Genomic DNA, 20054 nt, shown 5'->3' on the forward strand with positions numbered 1-20054 from the left:
CCACGGCGGCTCCCGGGCGTGCCCCGCGCGCCTCGGTGCATGTTGACGCGATGGTCTCGGGGTCCTCGGGTGGGCTCTGAGCATCGCTCCCGGTCAGCGCCTACCTGCCCTCTGCGTGGCGCCCGTGTCATACGTTTCTACCGCCTTCCCGGAGAGCCCTGCAGACCCGCCCTTGTGGACCCGCCTGTGGTGGCGCCACCTCCTCCTGGTTTCTGTTACGGTCCTTCCAGCGGGTTCTGAGCCCAGCCCCTCGGGAGCCTCCATTCGCAGTTTTCTTGGTCTCTCGTGTTTTCTCTCCCGTCTCATCCAGACACATATCACTGGCCTCTGAACGGCCACCCTCCCCTCTCCCCTTCTGCTCTCTGGCGCCGCCTGTGCGCCATCCACGTCCCCGGCCCCACCCTGCTCCGCCCCTGTGCCCACGCGCTCTGTCCTGGTGGGAGCTCCCTGGGCCGCCGGGCTGACCGCGTCCTCCTGCGGCGGCTTGAGCTGTCCCCCAGGCACCGCAGATCCCATGTGTGTGGGACCGGCTTCCCCAGACGTGGCTCTCCACTAGGCTTCCCTGTCTCAGGACGCTGGTGCTCCACCGGCCGGGCCGTCCTCCCGTCCCCCCGTCCCCTCTCCTCCCCCTCTGCCCCCACTCTGCTCCCGAGTCCCTGCCCGCCCCGCCCGCTGGGCGCGCTGTGCTCTGCGGCTGCCCTTGGGGGCCCCCAGCCTGGAGGTCTCAGCTGGCCTCCATGCAGCCCCCGCACCGTGGCCCCCGTGGCGCCGGCGCGGCGTCAGGCCTGCGGGTCTCCTCCTTCGCCGGACCACCCCGTCCAGTCGCTCTCAGCCCTGCCCCTCGAGGGTCTTCTCCCCCAGGCCGGGTGTTCTCACCCCGCCACTGCCTGCCGGCGCTCGCTCGTCAAGGCTGCCGTGGAGAATGGCGTCGTCCCTGCCGGCGGGAGGCGAGGAGGGCTGCTCGCGTCTGCCGCGCGCCCTGGCTCTCGGGCCGCCCGTCCCGTGTCACCGGGGGGGGGGCGGGGGCGTAGTGAGCAAGTCTGAGAACCCTCACCGCACGGAGGTGGGTCTGGATGTCATTGCCGTGCGAGCCAGGTCTGGGGAGGGCGCGCCGACTGCATGTCTGTGGAGCCCGGCCGGCACCTGCTTGCAGCCACAGCAGCGCTTGTGTCTCTCCCCACGCGCAGGACGCAGGAAGCTCTGAAGAGCGGGCGCTTTGTGGACGTGCTGAGCATCCTCCTGCGGCTGCAGCGGATCTGCAACCACCCCGCGCTGGTGGCGCCCCGGCTCCCGGAGTCCTCCTACACGGCAGGGCCGCTGCAGTGCCGCTCGGCCTCGCTCATCCTGAAGGCGCTTGACCGAGACTTCTGGAAGGTACGGAGAGGGTGCCGGCGGCTCTGCCTGAGGTCTCTTCTGGGTGCTTCTGGAACGTCGGTCTCCGCTAACTTGCGTCCTGCATTTCGCCATCGCCAGACGCTGGGCAACATCAAGTTGCGGCGTGATGGGCCTTCCCCTCGACCTAGAAACCGCTTGGAATGGGCCCCGAGGGGTGAGCCCACAGTGTGAAGGAGCAGGGAGGGTTTTCCTTGCCTGGCCGTTGGCCCCTGAGAAATGGCAGAGCGTGTGGAGGAGAGCAGAGCTCGGAACTGCGGGACCGCAGGGGTGTCCTCACGGGCGCGCGCAGTCTGAGGCCTGCGGGGGCCTTTCTGTTAAAATGTTAGTAGAAACTCGGTTATTTTTTGACCAAAAAAGTAGAGTTCTATACTTTCCTGTGTTTGAATTTTGGGGTAATTTTGGAAAGTTTTTCCAAAACCAAGATCTTTAAAACAAAAGAGATTGGGTTAGGTTGGGTGGTTCTGAGCACAAGTGGCTCTCAGCAGGGTGGGGCCGAGCCCTCAGGGGCAGCCGTTCCTGCTCTGGCTTCCACGCAGGAGGCCGAGAGCTGGCCCAGACCAGCCGGCCGCTGGCAGCCTGGTGCCCGAGTTCCCCTTGGCTGTCTCCACCCCAGAGGACCAGGGACCGAGGTCTCACACATGCGGAGAAACAGGAACCAGCTCTGTGGCTTCGATAGGCTTGTGCAGGTTCGGGGTGTGGACAGGACAGGGACCCTTGGGCCAGATCGCAGGGGCTCACGTCCCAGCTCTGCCCCTTGAGGAGTGTGGCCTCGGCTGGTCAGTCTGCCTCGGTTTTCTCACCACACGGGCAAGTCGTGAGGAGTCGGTCGGTTAATGTACGTGATGGTCCGAGGAAGGGCCTGGTTGGTAAGCAGTATGTGGTGAGTTATGTGATGAATGTGATTCCTACCACCACGTCTACTACTCTTTTATTGGAGCGTAGTTGATTTATAGTATTACTTTCAGGTGTACAACAAAGTGAATCAGTTACACGGATACGTACGTCCACTCTTAGGGTTACCACGCATAACGTAGGGATGAGTTTTTCGTTGAGTTAAAGAAAAATTGAGCCGTGGGGGATAAAGACGCATCAGAAGCAGGCTGCCTCAGGATACCGGTGGGGCGGGGAGGTGTTTCACGGATAGTAGTTTTTATGTTCTGTTTTCATTTTAAAAACAGTCTTATCGAGGTAGTTCATTATCGTAAAACTCACTGTTCTGAAGCGTACGGTTTGTGGGTTTGAGTATATTCACAGAGTTGTGCAACCATCACCACTAATGCTAGAACATTTCATTACCCCGAAGAGAAAATCCACGCGCACTGTCATCCCCATTCCCCTCCCCTTCCCAGCCCTGGCAGCCACTTACCTGCATCTGTCTCTGTGGATTCGCCAGGTCCAGGTATTTCACATCAATGGCTCACTTCACTTGAGCATAATATTTTCAGAGTTCATCCACGTTGCAGCCTGTGTCAGAATCTCCTTCCTCCGTTGTCTGGATGGATCGCAGTATGTTCATCCGCCCGCGAGCTGATGGGCACTTGGGTGGTTTCCACTTTTGGGCCACTGTGAGTGCACATTCATGTGCTAGTTTTGTGTGGGCGTGGGGCTCCCTTCTTGTGGGGCTCCTCTTGGGCACATGTCTGATGGGCGAGGAGTTGCAGGGTCACGTGTTGAGTCCATGTTTAACCTTTTGATCAACTGCCTTGCGTGGTGGCTGCCAGGTTTCCCATCCCCACCAGGGTGTGAGGGGCTGGGGGCATTCACGTCCCCACATCCTTGCCCACACCTGCTGTCCATCCTCTTTGATTCCCGCCATCCTGGTGGGAGTGAGAACGTCCGAGAGAAGCACAGGTGGAGTGAACGTCCCCAGGGCTCTGGACATAGCGACGGGCCACACTCCTGCTGCACCTGCGCCAGCGCGCTAGGGTCTCTCCCTCAGCCTCCCCAACGAGGCCGAGCATCTCCATCCGTTTAGACGGGCGTTCTTCAGGCTCGTCCCTCTCTGCTGAGTCTAGTCTGTCTCTTAAGTGCCACCCTCTCCTTTCCCACTACCACTCGGGATGACCACGTGCCATCACCCCCACCTTTAAGTTGGGGAGCTGAGCACACCGAGGTCCGGCGGGTGCCTCTCAGCAAGACGGCTGCTCGGGGCCTGGCCTTCCCGGTTTGGAATCGACCTGGATTCCTAGTCAGTTGTTTTTTTCCTGCCTCCTGTAGCAAAATTGTTTTCTTTTTCTCCTTAGGAAACCGACCTTTCTATATTTGATCTTATTGGCTTAGAAAATAAAATGACTCGCCACGAGGCAGAACTGCTGGCTAAGAAGAAGGTGACACGGAAACTCTTCGAGGAGCTGTTCACCGCGCCGCCACCATCGGGCAGGCCAGCGGCCATCAGACTGAAGCCCAGCAGGTGTGTAGTGTGGTGTGGAGCGTCACTTCCTGCTCACCGGCCGGCTCTGGCTGGGTCCTGGCCGGCTGTGTGTCGTGGGGTCTGGGTGGCATCCCCTCTTCCCCCTGCTGAAAGGGACCCTGGCCCCGCAGCCTCTCGGGCAGACCTGGGACCACCGGGTTGGAGCTCCACACAAGAACTGGGGCTACAGCCTGAAAAAAAATGCTAATCATCTAATTTGGCTCTCTGCTTCTCCTGGAAATTGCCCAGATGTCCTTGGATCCTGGGATAAACAGCAGGGGTGCGCAGGGCGCAGGAGAGGCTCTTCTCATCATCTTGAAGAAGTGTTGGGCTTTGGGAGGGCTGCGTGTGGGGAGGTGGTCACGGGCGGGGTGGTCAGGCTGCCTCTGACCTGGTGCGGGTGTGGTGGCAGCCATCAGAGCAGGAGGGCGGGGGGGGGGGGCGGCACTGCGGGGGGGCGGGGTTGGGACCCTGAGGTCTGGCAGAGGCTCCACCGCTGACTGCAGCATCAGGGGCCTCCAGGGACATGATGCAGGTGCCACGAGACTGGAGGAGCAGTGCGTGTAGATGGACGAACTCGAAACACGCTATTCGAGATAGGCTGCACCCGTGGAGCCAGATCTGTGCACAACTCTGTGCTCCAGCTGAAAACAGAGAGAAAGCACACAGGTGTTTCAGAGAGAAACGGGCCAGCTCTGCAGATGGCAGCCCATTCCTGTTGCCTTTGCTCTGTGTGACCTCCCTGGCAACTTGGACCCGACCACCCTCGCCTCAGCGGCCTGGCCCACGCTCACAGGAGCCTGCAGCCCTCGGTTAAACACATGGCCAGGGCCATGAAGCCGCGGTCCTCTTGGGGCTGGCCCAGCCTCGTGTAGTGGCTTTCTGCTGGCTGCGCATTGCACAGGGGTTTCGATATGGAAGTCCTGCCGTCATGGTTTTCCAGGTGAAAGAAATAGGAGGAGCATGTTGCTTGTGATAAAATCGGACAAAGCAGCCATGGTGTGGCTCCCCCTTCACGGTTTTACCCACTGGTGCCTGTGGAGTGCCTTTACCATTTCTGCTGTTTCTCTCCATTTCCTGTACTGCCTTGTTACCTAGTTGTGCGAGTTGACTTTCCACCCCACTTTACTCTTATTCAAAAGAGTAGTAGAATGGACTTTTATGTGTTAGATGCGGTTTTTCTAGTCCACGTTCATGGGAACTTAATCACATTCACGCCTGCATCACCCAAGCGTTGGGGTAGATGTACCATTTTGGGGTACTGAGCACCTCCCTCAGGGTCCCTGGTGAGCGCTGCTTCTTAGCACAGCATTTAGAAATCCCCCCTCCCCTCTTTAAACTGCACCCGGGGTGTGGGAACCCCACTGCCCGCGGGGCAGCCCTGTATCCCCGGGGCTCATCCAGGAGGCCGTGCCTGCCGCGTCTCAGCAGTGCTCGTGTCTTCCTGCCCGCGCTCGGGCGTCCAGGTTGTTTCAGCCCGTGCAGTACGGCCAGAAGCCCGAGGGCCGCACCGTGGCTTTCCCCAGCACACACCCGCCCCGGACGGCCACGCCCACAGCCACTGCCACGCCGCAGGGCCACGTTCGAGGACGGCCGCCCATTGCCACGTTCTCTGCAAATCCGGATGCAAAAGGTATGCCTCTCGTGGGGGTGTGCTCGGCACCACAGAGGGTTTTTGTGGAAGAAGTTCCTCGTGCTTCCCTGGCCCCATGGGGACGTGTGACCACCCCTCTGAGCAGGAGTGGGCCCGTCCACTCTGGCTCTGCTCAGGAGACCATGTGTAGTTCTCACGGGAGTTGTAAGCTTCTTTTTATGTCTTTGAACTGTACAAGATATCCCCTTCTTAGTCGAGTTACTGTTGATGTGATGGTGAAGATGTAGCTCGGCAGAAATGTTCTCTTTTATGTCGGGAAACGCATGTTGGAGTCATTTACGAAACTTCTGAGGAAGTCTGCTTTTGTGTTCTGTGCCACTGCTTCAGTGTAACCTGATTGTTACTTGAAGAAGGATAGGGTTAAATGGCAGAAAAGGTAATAAAAATTGTCTTCTAACCCTAATCCACGGGGTCCTCAATGTCAAGTCCCCTGTGTTTTTCTGAGATCTTCATAAATGCCAGAGCTGCTTGTTGCAAGAGCTCTTCGTGCAGCTGGGGACGCCAGCGCTGCCTGACCTCCGTGCGTGGTTAAGATGTGGTTCTCACGGACACGCCCGAAGGGGCCGGCTTGTGACGCTCCGGTTTACTCCAGAAATGCACCGTGTCGTGGACTGGTAGACTCGAAGTGAAAATACCAATAGTTAACGACGGATAAAAAATTAGATTTCTCTCATCCTGTAGACCACCCACCCCCCTTTTTAGGGAGGGCGTCTCCTTTGAGAGGCGGTATCAAGTAATGTGTGTTTTATTTCTTTAAAATTCGGGTTTAATACTGCATTTTCTGAAGAACCTCTAACAGCTTTGCACAAACCAACCTTATCGATTGCAGCGCCAGCAACCCCGTTTCAGACCTCTCAGGCCTCCACCGGTGCTCCGAGACACCAGCCCGCCTCGACCTTCAGCACAGCACCTAGCCCAGGCCATCCTGTGAAACTGCGGGCTCAAACCACTGCCCCGGCCTCCACCCCGGGCCCGCCCCAGCCCCAGGCCCAGGCCCCCTCGCACCCGGCCGGGCAGAGCGCGCTGCCTCAGGGGCTGGTGCTCACCTCGCAGGCCCAGGCGCGCCTGCCTAGTAAGTGGCTTCGCCTCTCCTGGGTCTGCCACCTCTTTGCACAAAGACATTGCGTTCACACGAGCGGTGTGTGAAGAGCCTTGCTGTCCACTCCCTTTGTCTCCCCGACCCCGTGTCCGGTGCTGCCTTTCGCCACGCTGTCCTTTCCAGCCCTAAATCTACAGAGGGAGGGCTCCGCTCAGGGCCGGAGTCCAGGGTCTTGTCCTTTCTCTGTCCTTCCTTCTGACCCCATCCGTCAGCTTTGCTTCTCTCCCGTGCTCGTGCTCTGCCGGGGTGGCCGAGGACGGCACTTCTCCTTAGTGAGCCGCGGGTTTGTCCCGTCAGCCTCCGGGGCCCCTCGGAGAGCAAAGGGCAATACAACGAAAGCCTTGTGAACTAGGGTTCGACTTCCTTTTAGTCTCTTGCTTATTTACCAGATTTAAGTCTGGAATGACTGTTGCTCAAGTGAGACATTTTGTAATAACTCACTGAAACATCGCAACCTTCTTAACATTTTTAAAATAGAACTTTTTTATTGTGACCAGCGCGATTAGGGTACTACCTCTGTCCATCCTGCTGTTGGAAGTACCCTGATGGAAACTGTCCTGGGCTACACCATTTCTCAGATGCCAGCTGGAGCACTTCATCTGTTGGCATAAGTTGTGTTGAGGCCTTTCTAGAGAGACAGGAGAGAGAGAGAAGTAGCGTCACGAGGAGACACCTGGTTCAGGCTAGTTTTCTCTTCTGATGAGCCTCTGTCTTCTGTGCCAGCAAATGCAAAGCACTTATCCTGGTTCATTGCCCAGGGGAGGAGAGCCCTTGCATGCATATCGGTTCTTCTTTCTTTTGGGACAGGGGTAGGAGTCCTGGGGGTGTACCCAGGAGTCGTGCTTGGGGGGCGCAGGGCCAGGCCGCCTTTCACGCTTCCACTTCTGGACTGAGGAGGGCTCATGGGAGAGTCGTAGTTCTGTGCACAGATCTCTGCGTCTCTTTTTCCATTTTCCCTTCCTTGTTTATGGTTTTTGCGGGCAAGATATCCTTGGATGTTTTCCTCGTCTTTTGCTAACTATCCTCTTTATAGCATCACTACTAATTCTGGCCTGAATTTTCATGGCAGGAACATTTAGACTCGAATATCAACCATTGGGTTTTAAAAAAAAAAAAAAAAAGAAGCCTTTAAAGCTATTATTCAGTTACAGTTTGAAGGTGGTACCTTTTTGAGTTAGGTGCATATGACTCCATCTGAGTTCTGTTTTTTTTTAAAAAAAAATGCTTTAAGCAGTGTTAAATCTTCCATTTTTTCACAGTTAAAATTACAGACTGAATTCTACGATCTAGTTCAAATTAGTGTGAAACACTGTATCATAAAGTGTGATGTATTTATGTACTTAAATACATTCCCACATTTTGAAAAGGTTATGGGTATAATTGAAGCTAGTTCTCTAGTTTATATCTGTAGTGATAAAATCTTGTTTATCTCTGTGAGCTAAATTGGACATGTACTTTCTCACATTCTGAAAGGATTTTGAAGTTAAGAGGTTGATATGAGAGTTTCAAAGTGTATGACCAATACATTTCCGCTACTTCTGATGTTTGCTACTTTTTTATCGCCTGGAAAGAAAAGCAAAATGTTCTTTAAGGGCTTGGTTAATTATATTAATATCTGATACTCTAAAATTTCTACCAGTTATGATGAAGTTAACCATTAAAATCTGGTGTTAATTTTAATTGTTTTTTCTTTTCTATTAAAATATTTTCTGAAAGTGTTAGAAAGCAGTACTTAATAAATGTTTCTGTGACACTTCAGTTTGCTACAGACGGTCATTCTCTGTGACAAGTGATCGTTAGTATAGCAGTAGAAAACTCTTCCCAAGAGTTTTCGTTCTCGTCTCCTCTGCGTCTCTGCAGGTGGGGAGGTGGTCAAAATAGCCCAGCTGGCTTCCCTCGCGGGCCCGCCGAGCCGAGTCGCCCAGCCGGAGAGCCCCGTGACGCTTCAGTTCCAGGGCAACAAGTTCACTTTGTCACATAGCCAGCTGCGGCAGCTGACAGCCGGCCAGCCCCTGCAGCTCCAAGGTAGGGTTCGCTGACGGGCGGTGACCCACAAAGGCTTTAACCCGGGGCGTCCCGGCCGCTCCCCCCTGCAGCTGTGACTTTGGCCCCCTTAAGCACAGGTGCTTCACCTGTAAATGGCCTTAATGAGTCTCACCTCGTTGGTGTTCAGAGGACTTGGGAGATAACGGGTAAATCACCTGGTGGCCTGGCCCTTGACACACTTGTTAAATAAAGGATAGTCGTTTTTAAATAAAATCTGCCCTTTGAATAAAGTTCCCTGTTTTAAAAATCAAAATAGAAAAATGTACTCCTTTCAGATTTCATTGTGAGGTAAATTGTCCTAAAAATGCCAGATGTCTAGCAACTTATGTAGGAGAAGTTATTTTCTTTTATGTACCGATTTTAAAGCTTCCAGACCAAAGCCCTCCCAAGCCTTTGGCTGAGAGCAGTGTGTCCGTGTAGTGACTGCTTCTCGGAGGAAACGGGGGGGATGCAGTTTAGTTCATGTTAACCCTCAGTGACTCAGCTGGAGGGTAGGACCCAGAGGGGGGATCTGGCCACCTCCCCAGGCAGCCTTCCCCGACGCGTCGTCGTTCACGGCTGTCGTCGGGGCGGAAGGTTCAGTTGTCAGCCAGGTCTGGGGTACTCTGTGTGGATGCTGGGGGCACGCACCTCAGCAGAGCAGAGGCCCCCAGGAAACCCGCAGCAGAGAAACGGGTTCGTTTGGTTTTGTTCCATATTTCTCTGGTTTTTTGACCAAAGGGGCGAGGTCATCTCTTAAAATTTCTGGTGAACTCTAGTTTTTGTAGAGGACGATTCCTGAGTAAAAGATGCCAGGAGACTTAATATCGCAGAGGGGTTGAAAATGGCAGGCTCCTGGAACAGTGGCTACAGAGCCCCAGCATTTGGGCTAAAAAAAGACGAGTGTTTTGGTATTTCTTCATCCAGCTTGTCTGGTTGGCAGGCACCCAGTATGTGATCTGGGAGCTGGGACCTTCCAACCCGTGACTGGCTTAGGCCTCGAGCAGATGTGACAGATGCTGAGCGGGTACTCGCTGTGTTACCGGAAATCAGTCAGGCATCGCAAGGAGTAGAGGAGCTTTTTCTTGACATTACGCCAAGTGACTTTGATCCTCAGCGTTTTCATTCATTGTGAATGAAATAGTTTCATTTTTCTCCAAGTAACTGAACTTGGCATTGCCTCATTGGAGGAAATTTGATTTTGGATTTTCGGTTTATTGCCTTGTTTCTGTACCTTAGGAAGTGGGTGTAGCCTGGGGGTTGAAGGCACACTCGGCTCGTGACTGACCCCCCTGCTCGTGTGATTGCAGGCAGCGTCCTCCAGATTGTGTCTGCGCCCGGGCAGTCCTACCTGCGACCTCCAGGCCCCGTGGTGATGCAGACAGTGTCTCAGGCGGGGGCCCTGAACGCCCTGGGAAGCAAGCCCCCGGCCGGCGGCCCAAGCCCCGCGCCCATGACCCCGCCAGGTAGAGTGCTGTGAGCCGGAAGGAGACTTGGTTTTGAAACTTCCTTCCTCCCTTCCTCCCTTCCTCCCTTCCTCCCTTCCTCCCTTCCTCCCTTCCTCCCTCCCTCCCTCCCTCCCTCCCTTCCTCCCTCCCTCCCTCCCTTCCTTCCTCCTTCCTTCTCTCCCTTCTTCCTTCCTTTCTTTCCCTTCTTCCTTCCTTCCTTCCTTCCCCTTTCTCTTTCTTTCCTCCCTTCTTCCTTCCTTTCTTCCCTTTCTTCCTTCCTTTCTTTCCTTTCTTCCTTCTTTTCTTTCCATTCTTCCTTCCTTTCTTCCTTTGTTTCTTTCCTTTCTATAAATTTATTTATTTATCTTTGTTGTGGTGCGTGGGCTTCTCGTTGCGGTGGCTCCTCTTTCTGCAGAGCACGGGCTCTAGGCACGTGGGCTTCAGTAGCTGTGGCGTGCGGGCTTAGTTTCTCCGCGGCATATGGGATCTTCCCGGGCCAGGGCTCGAACCCGTGTCCCCTGCACTGGCAGGCGGATTCTTAACCACTGCGCCACCAGGGAAGCCCTGAAACTTCTTTCTGACTTTCTTTGCTTCTGAGGCGAGTGGGGAGCGCGGAGGACTTCTGTGATGCCTCAGAACCTGTACTCCCGGTTGTGGCCGCTTCTGATCTCCATAGATGGCCCGTGTCAGCTTGGTGTCTTTTCTTTCTCTTTTGCTCCCAAAGGTACTGGTCGAACATAGCCACCCTCACTCAGCCTTTAGATGTTTGATTTGGTTTTTCTCTGACGAGAAACTTGGAATCATGAGAAAGTTTGCTTGTTAATGTTACAGATACATTCAGGGAACGTGCTAGAAGTTCTTGGACAGGTGATGGAGCAGGTTTGGACCTGGGCCCGTCTGCGGCCAGTGCTCCTCCTTGTCTGTTCTGCAGCCTGCTTCCCGCCAGGGTCCCCTGCTCTCCAGACACACCCACGCTGCAAACATCGGGCACGGGCACTTGGGTCGGGTCGATGTATGCAAGCGGCAGGGACCTCTCCCGAGTGGAATCCCTGGTCACTGCCCAGCCCCGGGCCCTGGGTGGTTTGTAGTGCCTCTGGGGCGGGGCCTCTGCACCCCGTCCCCACTGGGCTCTGTCAGTGGGTGGGTGCTGGAGGGGCCGTGAGGCTGGCATCATCGCCTGGCGGCCGCTCTGCCTCCCAGCCAGGCCGTGCAGCTCTACTCGGTTGGTCTGTTCTTCAGGCTTTCTCCCTGCTTCCTGGGACCAGCTCAGTCCTACTCTGCAGGCCCCAGGTTCCTGACCTGACACCAGTCCGGCCGCTGGGTTCTAGTCACCTCGACCCTTCCCTGTCGCTCCCCGCCAGTGGCCCCTTCTCACAGTCCTCAGCCGCCTCTTGCGCAGGCCCCTGCGGAGGATCCTCTGTCAGACGGGCAGTGTGGCGTGGCTGACGGGAGCAGGCCGCGTGGGGCCCAGGCATCCCTCTGTCCCGTGCGCACAGGTCAGCGCTGCCAAGGTGCCAAGGGCAGCGGCGCGCTGGGCCTGCGTGGCTGCGCTTGGCGCAGTGACGGGAGTGACCGTGGGTCTGAGGTCACGGCGGGCGCTGCCAAAGGAAGGAGGCAGATGGCGGCGCTCAGCTCAGACCCTGGCCAGAGAGCGGGAGCAGTTCACTGGTGGGTGTGAACGGTTGGCCCGCTCCAGAAGCGTGCTGGTGAAAGCTGACGATGTTCCGGAGAGCGTGGCCGGCAGTGGTGTGTGCCAACCCTTCGTTTTTGCCTTTGTAGTGGGTGTGCCCGGCCGAGTGGCAGTCAGTCCCCTGGCCGCAGGAGAACCTGGAGTGGCCTCCAAGCCAGCCTCTCCCGTCGCCGGGCCGACCCAGGTACGGGGCAGCAGACCCCAGCACACGGTGCCAGCGCCACCACTGCATGCACGGAAGTCGTTCTCAGCACCTGCTTGTCACCCGGGAGGGTTGTGATACTTAACCGCTTCTGCGAGGTGGCATCAATTTATTTGCTGCTAAAAACACACTGTCTCTCTAAATTAGAGAATTTTGATCTTAAAGACACTTTTCCTACTAAAAGAAATGAAACCAGGCTTCAGGATTACAAAAATCCCCTTTCACATTTTTTTGTATTCTTCTACTGGTCTCCCAGGCATTAGAAACGCTCACTGTGTCTCAAGAAATACTTTACATGTTGGCAGAGAAAACGGCGCCCATTTGCTCCGCTCTCTTTTCTGTCACTGTTTCCCGTGGAGCCAGGCCCCACACGTCTAAGCGTGCTCTGCGGCTGGTCACCGTGCGTGAGGGACCCGTGGGCTTGGTGAGGCCGGGAACTGGCCGTGCTGTTTCTCAGTAACCATTTTCCTCCCTGTTTTTGATGAAGGAGGAAAAGACCAGACTTTTGAAAGAGCGGCTGGACCAGATTTATTTTGTCAACGAACGGCGCTGCTCTCGCACCCCCATCTACGGCAGAGACCTGTTGGGGGTTTTTTCCCTGCCCGGCAGAGGGCAGGTGCCTTGGCTCGGGGCTCCTGACGGAGGTCATGGGAAGGGGGCTGGGCCCGCGAGCCGGTACACGTCACCCTCGACAAGTCCCAGGGACCTGATTTTGACGCTGACTCAACGTCAGGAATCCCTCCAGGACGTCATGGACAGGTAAGGTAGCGTGCCGTAAGCGTTCTTTGCTCGGTCACTGTGTCGCACCCAAGCAGCTTTTGTTGTTCTGCGGACGCTCATCTCATTCCTGTAAGTTTCTCCCCGGGTTGTCCCTTGGAGTCTGTCCAGAATCTGTTTCAGAGCCTTCAGCTTTGGCACCAGATGGCCTCTCCACCCTCCGGGAGCCTGTGTGCCCCTCCCTGCGCGTCAGTTCTGTACCCCACGGGCCTGGGCCTGTGTGCAGAGCACAGCACCACGCTCATTCGGGGCTGGGGGCCAGACCATTGTGTTGTAGACCGCCTTCTCCATTTTGCTCTTTTAAAGTAATATTTTAGGGACTGCCCTGGCGGGGCAGTGGTTGAGAATCCGCCTGCCGATGCAGGGGACACGGGTTCGGGCCCTGGTCCGGGAAGATCCCACATGCCGCGGAGCTACTGAGCCTGTGCTCTAGAGCCCACGAGCCACAACTACTGAGCCCGCGTGCCACAACTACTGAAACCCGCGCGCCTAGAGCCCGTGCTCTGCAACAAGAGAAGCCACCGCAGTGAGAAGCCTGTGCACGGCAGTAAAGAGTAGCCCCCGCTCGCTGCAACTAGAGAAAGCCCGCGTGCAGCGACGAAGACCCAATGCAGCCAAAAAAAAGAGAGAAAAAAAAATTATTATTATTATTTTTTAATTAATTAATTTATTTATTTTTGGCTTCTCATTTATTTTGGTGTGCAGGCTTCTCGGTGCGGTGGCTTCTCTTGTTGTGGACCATGGGCTCCAGGCGTGCACGCTTCAGTAGTTGTGGCTCGCGTGCTCCAGAGCACAGGCTCAGTAGTTGCGGCAGTGTTGTTGTTCCGCGGCATGTGAGATCTTAGTTGTTCCCCTTAGTTGTTCCGCGGCATGTGAGATCTTCCCGGACCAGGGCTCGAACCCGTGTCCCTTAGCATTGGCAGGTGGGTTCTTAACCACCGCGCCACCAGGGAAGCCCAATAACAATATTTTATTAAGAAAGCACAGGAATGATTTACCGTTGCATGATGAGAAACATGGGTTTAAGAGTCCAGGGATTAAGATTCCACGCTTCCGCCGCAGGGGACGTGGGTTCGATCCATGGTCCGGGAAGTTTTGCATGCCGCTCAGGAAGGCCAAGAAAAGAGAGAGAGAGAGAAACAGAAGCCCAGAAGCTGTTGGGGCCCACCGGCCGTATCACCCCCTCCCCCGCCAGACCCGGGTCCTGGTCTCTCTTTGCCCCACGTAGAGTGTCAGGCCCTGCTCGCAGCTTCATTCACTGCTTTGGCCTGATTTTTAGGTTCAGCCTGAGGGTATTTTCTCTCCTTTCTGTGTCGTTTGTCCTGGCTCAGCTTTCAGGGTGTGTCCTCTTTAGGCCTCTCAGGTCAGGAACAGCAATAATGGAAACGACCGAACTGGGAGAGGCCTCCTGCGTTCTCTGTGTAGGGAGGTTGCCGCCCTCCGTGCACTTGTCTTGCTTCGGACGCTGACTTGTCTTTTTTTCCTCCTTTTCCTCTGACGTTACAGATGACTTTTTAAGACACAGGCTGTTTGTTAGAGCAGTCTCGGGTTCACAGCAAAATCGAGGGGAAGGCGCGCAGGGTTCCCGCCTTCCCCCAGCTGCCCCCACCGTCAGTAGCGCTCGTTACAGCCCACGCGCCTCCAGTGATTCATCATCAGCGCCCAGGGTCCACGGTGCACAGGGGGGTTTGCTTTTGGCCTCGGGTGTGCTGTGGGCTCACACAAGTGTATAATGACACGCACCCGCCATTAGAGGATCATACAGAGTAGTTTCACTGCCCTGAAAGCCCGCTGCACTCTGCCTGTTCATCCCTCTCCCGGCGGCCCTGCCCCGAAACCCTGGCAGCCACTTACCTTTTCACTGGCTCCATAGTTTTGCTTTTCCAGAATGTCAGATAGTTGGAACATAGAGTAGGCAGCCTTTTCAGATGGCTTCTTTCACGTAGGAATGTGCACTTAAGGTTTCTCCTTGTCTCTTCATGGCTCGATAGCTCATTTCTTTTTAGCCCTGAATAATATTCCATTGTCTGGAAGCACCACAGTTTGTTTAAAAACGTTCACCTACTGAAGGACAACATGGTTGCTTCTAAGATTTGGCAATAATGAATAAAGCTGCTGTAAACATCCATGTGTGGGTTTTTGTGTGGACATGGTTTTTAATTCATTTGGGTGAATACCAAGGAGCGTGATTACCAAATCATACCGTAAGAGAATGTTTAGTTTTGTTAGAAACTGCCAAACTGTCTTCCAGAGTGGCTGCACCATGTTGCATTTTCCCACCAGCAGTGATGAGAGTTCCTGTTGCTCCACACCCTCACCAGCAATTGCTGTTGTCAATGGTCTGGACTTTGGCTGTTTTAATAGATGTGTAGTGGTGTCTCATTGTTTTAATTTGCATTTCCCTGATGATATGTATGTTGAGCATCTTTTCATATCCTTATTTGTCATCTGTATACCTTTGGTAACATGTCTCAAGGTCTTTGGCCCATTTTTTAAAACAGGTTGTTTGTTTTCTTATTGTTACATTTTAAGAGTTCTTTGTGTATTTTGGATAACGGTTCTTTTTTTAAAAAAATAATAATTATTTATTTATTTATTTTGGCTGCATCGGGTCTTCGTTGCGCGCATGGGCTTTCTCTCATATCTTTTCATATCCTTATTTGTCATCTGTATACCTTTGGTAACATGTCTCTTAAGGTCTTTGGCCCATTTTTTAGAACAGGTTGTTTGTTTTCTTATTGTTACATTTTAAGAGTTCTTTGTGTATTTTGGATAACGGTTCTTTTTTTAAAAAAATAATAATTATTTATTTATTTATTTTGGCTGCATCGGGTCTTCGTTGCGCGCATGGGCTTTCTCTCATTGCGGCGAGCGGGGGCTACTCTTTGTTGCAGTGCGTGGGCTTCTCATTGTGGTGGCTTCTCTTGTTGTGGAGCACGGGCTCTAGGCGCGCAGGCTTCAGTAGTTGTGGCACGCGGGCTCATTAGTTGTGGCTCATGGGCTCTAGAGCACAGGCTCAGTAGTTGTGGTGCACAGGCTCTACTGAGCGCGGGCTCAGTAGTTGTGGCTTGTGGGCTCTAGAGCGCGGGCTCAGTAGTCGTGGCGCGCGGGCTTAGTTGCTCTGCGGCTTGTGGGATCTTCCCGGACCAGAGCTTGAACCCGCGTCCCGTGCATTGACAGGCAGATTCTTAACCACTGCACCACCAGGGAAGTCCTTGGGTAACAGTTCTTTAGTAGTTATGTTTTTGGCAAATATTTTCTTCTAGTCTGTGGACTGTCTTTTTTTTTTTTTTTTTTTTTTTTTTCAGTACGCGGGCCTCTCACTGTTGTGGCCTCTCCCATTGCGGAGCGCAGGCTCCAGACGCGCAGGCTCAGCGGCCATGGCTCACGGGCCCAGCCGCTCTGCGGCATGTGGGATCTTCCCGGACCGGGGCACGAACCCATGTCCCCTGCATCGGCAGGTGGATCCTCAACCACTGCGCCACCAGGGAAGCCCCTGTGGACTGTCTTTTCACTCTCCTGACTGTCTTTCGCAGAGCAGATGTTCTGTGATATCATCAAATGTCTATCCAGTATTCACATCTCTGATTATTTCATAAGTTTTTTTTTAATATCTCAAACCAGAGTCACAATGAGGTAGATATACAGCCATCAATTCGTATCTCTTATGTATCTTTTAATCTGTAGGTTCTATTTCTATTTCTCCGTTTTTTTCTTGTAATTTATTTGTTGAGAAAACCTGGTGGTTTGCCCTGTAGAATTTCCCACAGTCTGGATTTGCTGATTGATCCCTCAAGGTGTAATTTAACGTGCTGCTTTGTTCCCTGTATTGTCTGTAAACTGTTCGTTAGATCCAGAGGCTTGATCAGCTTCAGGTTTATTTGTTATTTTGTGGGTTTTTTATTTTTTGGTTTTTGGTTTTTTTTGAAGAATAGGTGTTACTGTGTACTGCCATTAGGAAGACATAGTGTCTGGTTGTTCTTTTTAGATTCGTTTTTTTGCACGTGGATGTCCAGTTCTAGCACTATTTGTTCTTTGTTTTCTTAAAAATAAGTTTATTTTATTTACTTTTTAAATTTTTGGCTGCGTTGGGTCTTCGTTGCTGCGCACAGGCTTTCTCTAGTTGCAGCGAGCAGGGGCTGTACTCCTCATTGCGGTGCTCAGGCTTCTCATTGCAGTGGCTTCTCCTGTTGTGGAGCACGGGCTCTAGGTGCGTGGGCTTCAGTAGTTGTGGCACGTGGGCTCAGTAGTTGTGGCTCACAGGCTCTAGAGTGCAGGCTCAGTAGTTGTGGCACACGGGCTTAGTTGCTCCGCAGCATGTGGGATCTTCCCAGACCAGGGCTCAAACCTGTGTCCCTTGCATTGGCAGGCGGATTCTTAACCACTGCGCCACCGGGGAAGCCTTCTAGCACTGTTCATTGAAAAGACTGTCTTTGCTCCCTTGTGTTACCTTTGTTCCTTTGCCAAAGGTCAATTGACCGTATTTATGAGAATCTTTCTGGGCTTTCTGTTCTGTCCCATTGATCTGTTTGTTTGTTCTTTTGCCAGTGCCATGCTGTTGATTACTGTAGCTTTCTGGTAAGTCTTGAGGTCAGGTAGTGCCAGTCCTCCAACTTTTTCTTATTCAGTGTTATGTTGGCTCTTCTGGGCAGTTGCTTCTCCATATAAACTTTAGGTTCAATCTGTTGGTATCTACAGAATAGCTGGCTGGGATTGCATTGAATGTCTGGATCAAGTCGGGAAGAACTGACATCTTGACAGCATTGGATCTTCCTGTCCATGAACTGGAATACTTCTCCATTTATCTAGTGCTTCTTTGATTTCATTGATCAGAGCTTTGGTCATAAGTGGTTTTGTAGTTTGCATGCAGTTGGTAGCAAGTCATCGTGCAAGCCCAGCTTGTGCTGAGTCCCAGCACGAGGGCTTTTCTGCAGCAGGTGGTGTCTGCAGGTTGGGAGGTGGGCGTCAGGTTGGCTGTAATGGCTCATCCGAGTCGTCATGGTGCTGCTGTCTGCGGGCCCCTCCTCCCGAGTCTGGCTCCCTTCCTGGTGGCGCAGTGGCCGTGGCAGCTTCAGGGCTCCCATCCTCCCACGGGCCGTCCAGGAGACAGAGTGCCTGCGTTCCGGAATTCCCATCTGAAGGCGGCAGGCTGCCTCTGCCCTGGGGGTGCCCTGCGCTGTTGCTGTTCGTCCTGATCTGGGCAGCCCTCACTGGCTGGGACTGGTCGGGACCCGCCCCTGTGCTCGCTGTGATCGTGTGGCCCGGCAGCCCGGTGACTGGAGCTAGGCACTCTGGCTGCTCTGGTGACTCCCGACCGCCAGGTGGCTCTGCCCTCTTCCTTCTCGAGCCTTCGCTGCCTGAGACAGAGGGGCCGCTCTGTGGAGACGCCCCGGGTGCAGCGCCACCTGTGACGCATGCTTTCTGCTTCTCAGGGTGGTGTGCGCGATCCCGCCGGTGGTGGCCGCGCCCCCGTGCTTGTGGGTGGCGAGGCCGCCCTCGCGCTACAGCCACAAGATGAGGCTCTTCAGACATTGCCTGCGGGAGCACACGGCGCCCTTTGCCCAGCAGCTGCAGCGGGTGACAGCTCTGCGCTCACTGCGGTTTCCCGAGCTGAGGCTGGTCCAGTTTGACTCAGGTACGAGGCATCCCGTCTGTACTGCTGGCTGTGTCGGATTTACTCGCTTTGGATTATGAGATGCTCTTGATGTTACTCATTTCATAGGAAAGCTGGAAGCGTTAGCTATCTTACTTCAGAAGTTGAAATCTGAAGGACGTCGAGTGCTGATTTTATCGCAGATGGTTCTCATGTTAGACATTTTAGAAATGTTCTTGAACTTCCATTATCTCACCTATATAAGAATTGACGAAAACGCCAACAGTGAACAACGGCAGGTAGGAAAGAAATCATTTCTTCTGTTATCGTTTATGACTCAGTTGGGTTAATCTTTTGTTATCGTTTATGACTCAGTTGGGTTAACTTTGATCGCCAGTTTCTAACCTAGTTTCTCAGAGCTGTGCGAACTCAGTGTTGTCATGCTTTCTAAACAAGGGGAAGAACTTCTTAATGTCTTTGGACTTTAGCTCCATCCTTTGATGTTTTTTCATAAGTCCTGTTATTTGGGAAATGCAGTCAGCTAGACGTCTCAGAATCAAAATTGGTGACCTGCAGTCCTTACAAGGAGGAGATGGGTGTCCTTCGGGAGGCAGCCACATGAAAACAGGGAAGTTTCTCCAGACTGATCTACAGTTAAAGAATTACAGGTTAAAATAACATGCCCGTTCTTTACCTGTCAGGTTAGCTAAGGGTAGCTTGATTCCATCAGGCACAGTGAGGGCAGCTTTCTCGTGCGCTGCTGGTGGGGCGCAAATTAGCACAGCTTTCTAGAAGGCGAGCTGACGGTGTGGCTTGTGAGCCTGAGAAAGGGTATGCACCTGACCTGCTAATTCTGCATCTAGGGCTCTCTCCTTCAGCAGCACTCAGAGATGCATATGCACAGTTGTTGATGTTGGAAATGTCTGTGATAAGCCCCCGTTGGGAGCGAAGTCCCAGTCCAGGAGCAGGAGAATGGGTCAGTAGGGGTCTGCGCGCCACAGGGCTTGGCCCTGTCCCGAGTGTCCCACAGCGTGAACTAGGAAGCCATCTTCGGTGGCGTTTCAGAACAGGTTTTAGTATGAAGGCAAAGCATTCCCGAGTGCAGACAAGCTGCTGGCCTGTATATCGCATTACCCACTTCACGCCGTCCAGCACAGGCAGACCTCCCCATGCTGAGAAGGCCTGGAAGGAAGTACACCACAGTCTTAGTAACAAGTTCTGTCCGGGGTGATGTAACAAATTATATAGAGAATTTCTTGAAGGAAGAAGGCAGGTCACACCTGCTAAGGTCTGTTTGGGCGCTGAAGTCATCGCAGGAGAGAAGTCGTGGGAATGAGGCCATTTCAGCTGGCCGCCCTGCGGGAGTGAGGAGGCCGCTGCTCCCTCGGCCTTACTCCAGGGGCTTTTGCTGTAAAGCGCCTGGCATTGCCGGAGGGTACATGAACAAGCACGCATCCCTCCCCAGGGAGACTGCTGTCCTGTGGGGCCCACTCGTGGAGCTGACAGCACAGGTCGGGTGGGGTTGGACACTTTCCTTTCTGTACCTGCTGACTGGCGACGCTTAAACAGGGTAGAGGCGTCGGCAACCAGTAAGCGAGAGGTGCCGCACATGCCTGGAAGAGCCAGAATAAAATGCTAAGGTCCGGTGTTACTGGAACACGGACCTCGCGTCCAAAGAAACACAAACCAGGGGCTTCCCTGGTGGCGCAGCGGTTGCGCGTCCGCCTGCCGACGCAGGGGAGCCGGGTTCGCGCCCCGGTC

At 53.9% G+C, this 20054-nt stretch overlaps 1 protein-coding gene and 1 non-coding gene across 2 annotated transcripts in view; both read left to right on the top strand.

The window, feature by feature from the left end:
- Positions 1–20054, top strand: part of EP400 (E1A binding protein p400) — a 101078-nt gene that overhangs the window by 45684 nt on the left and 35340 nt on the right. Inside the window, exons 23-32 of the mRNA XM_028480370.2 lie at positions 1188–1374; positions 3639–3805; positions 5272–5438; positions 6289–6531; positions 8419–8583; positions 9894–10049; positions 11811–11905; positions 12411–12682; positions 18133–18335; positions 18423–18592. Of these exons, the coding sequence (XP_028336171.1) occupies positions 1188–1374; positions 3639–3805; positions 5272–5438; positions 6289–6531; positions 8419–8583; positions 9894–10049; positions 11811–11905; positions 12411–12682; positions 18133–18335; positions 18423–18592 (1825 nt within the window). The remainder of the gene's footprint in view (positions 1–1187; positions 1375–3638; positions 3806–5271; positions 5439–6288; positions 6532–8418; positions 8584–9893; positions 10050–11810; positions 11906–12410; positions 12683–18132; positions 18336–18422; positions 18593–20054) is intronic.
- Positions 19673–19800, top strand: LOC112064153 (small nucleolar RNA SNORA49). The gene has a single exon (XR_002891399.1). It is a non-coding gene; the product is annotated as a small nucleolar RNA SNORA49 (small nucleolar RNA).

This window comes from Physeter macrocephalus, chromosome 19, assembly GCF_002837175.3.
Source record: "Physeter macrocephalus isolate SW-GA chromosome 19, ASM283717v5, whole genome shotgun sequence".
Lineage (NCBI taxonomy): Eukaryota > Metazoa > Chordata > Mammalia > Artiodactyla > Physeteridae > Physeter > Physeter macrocephalus.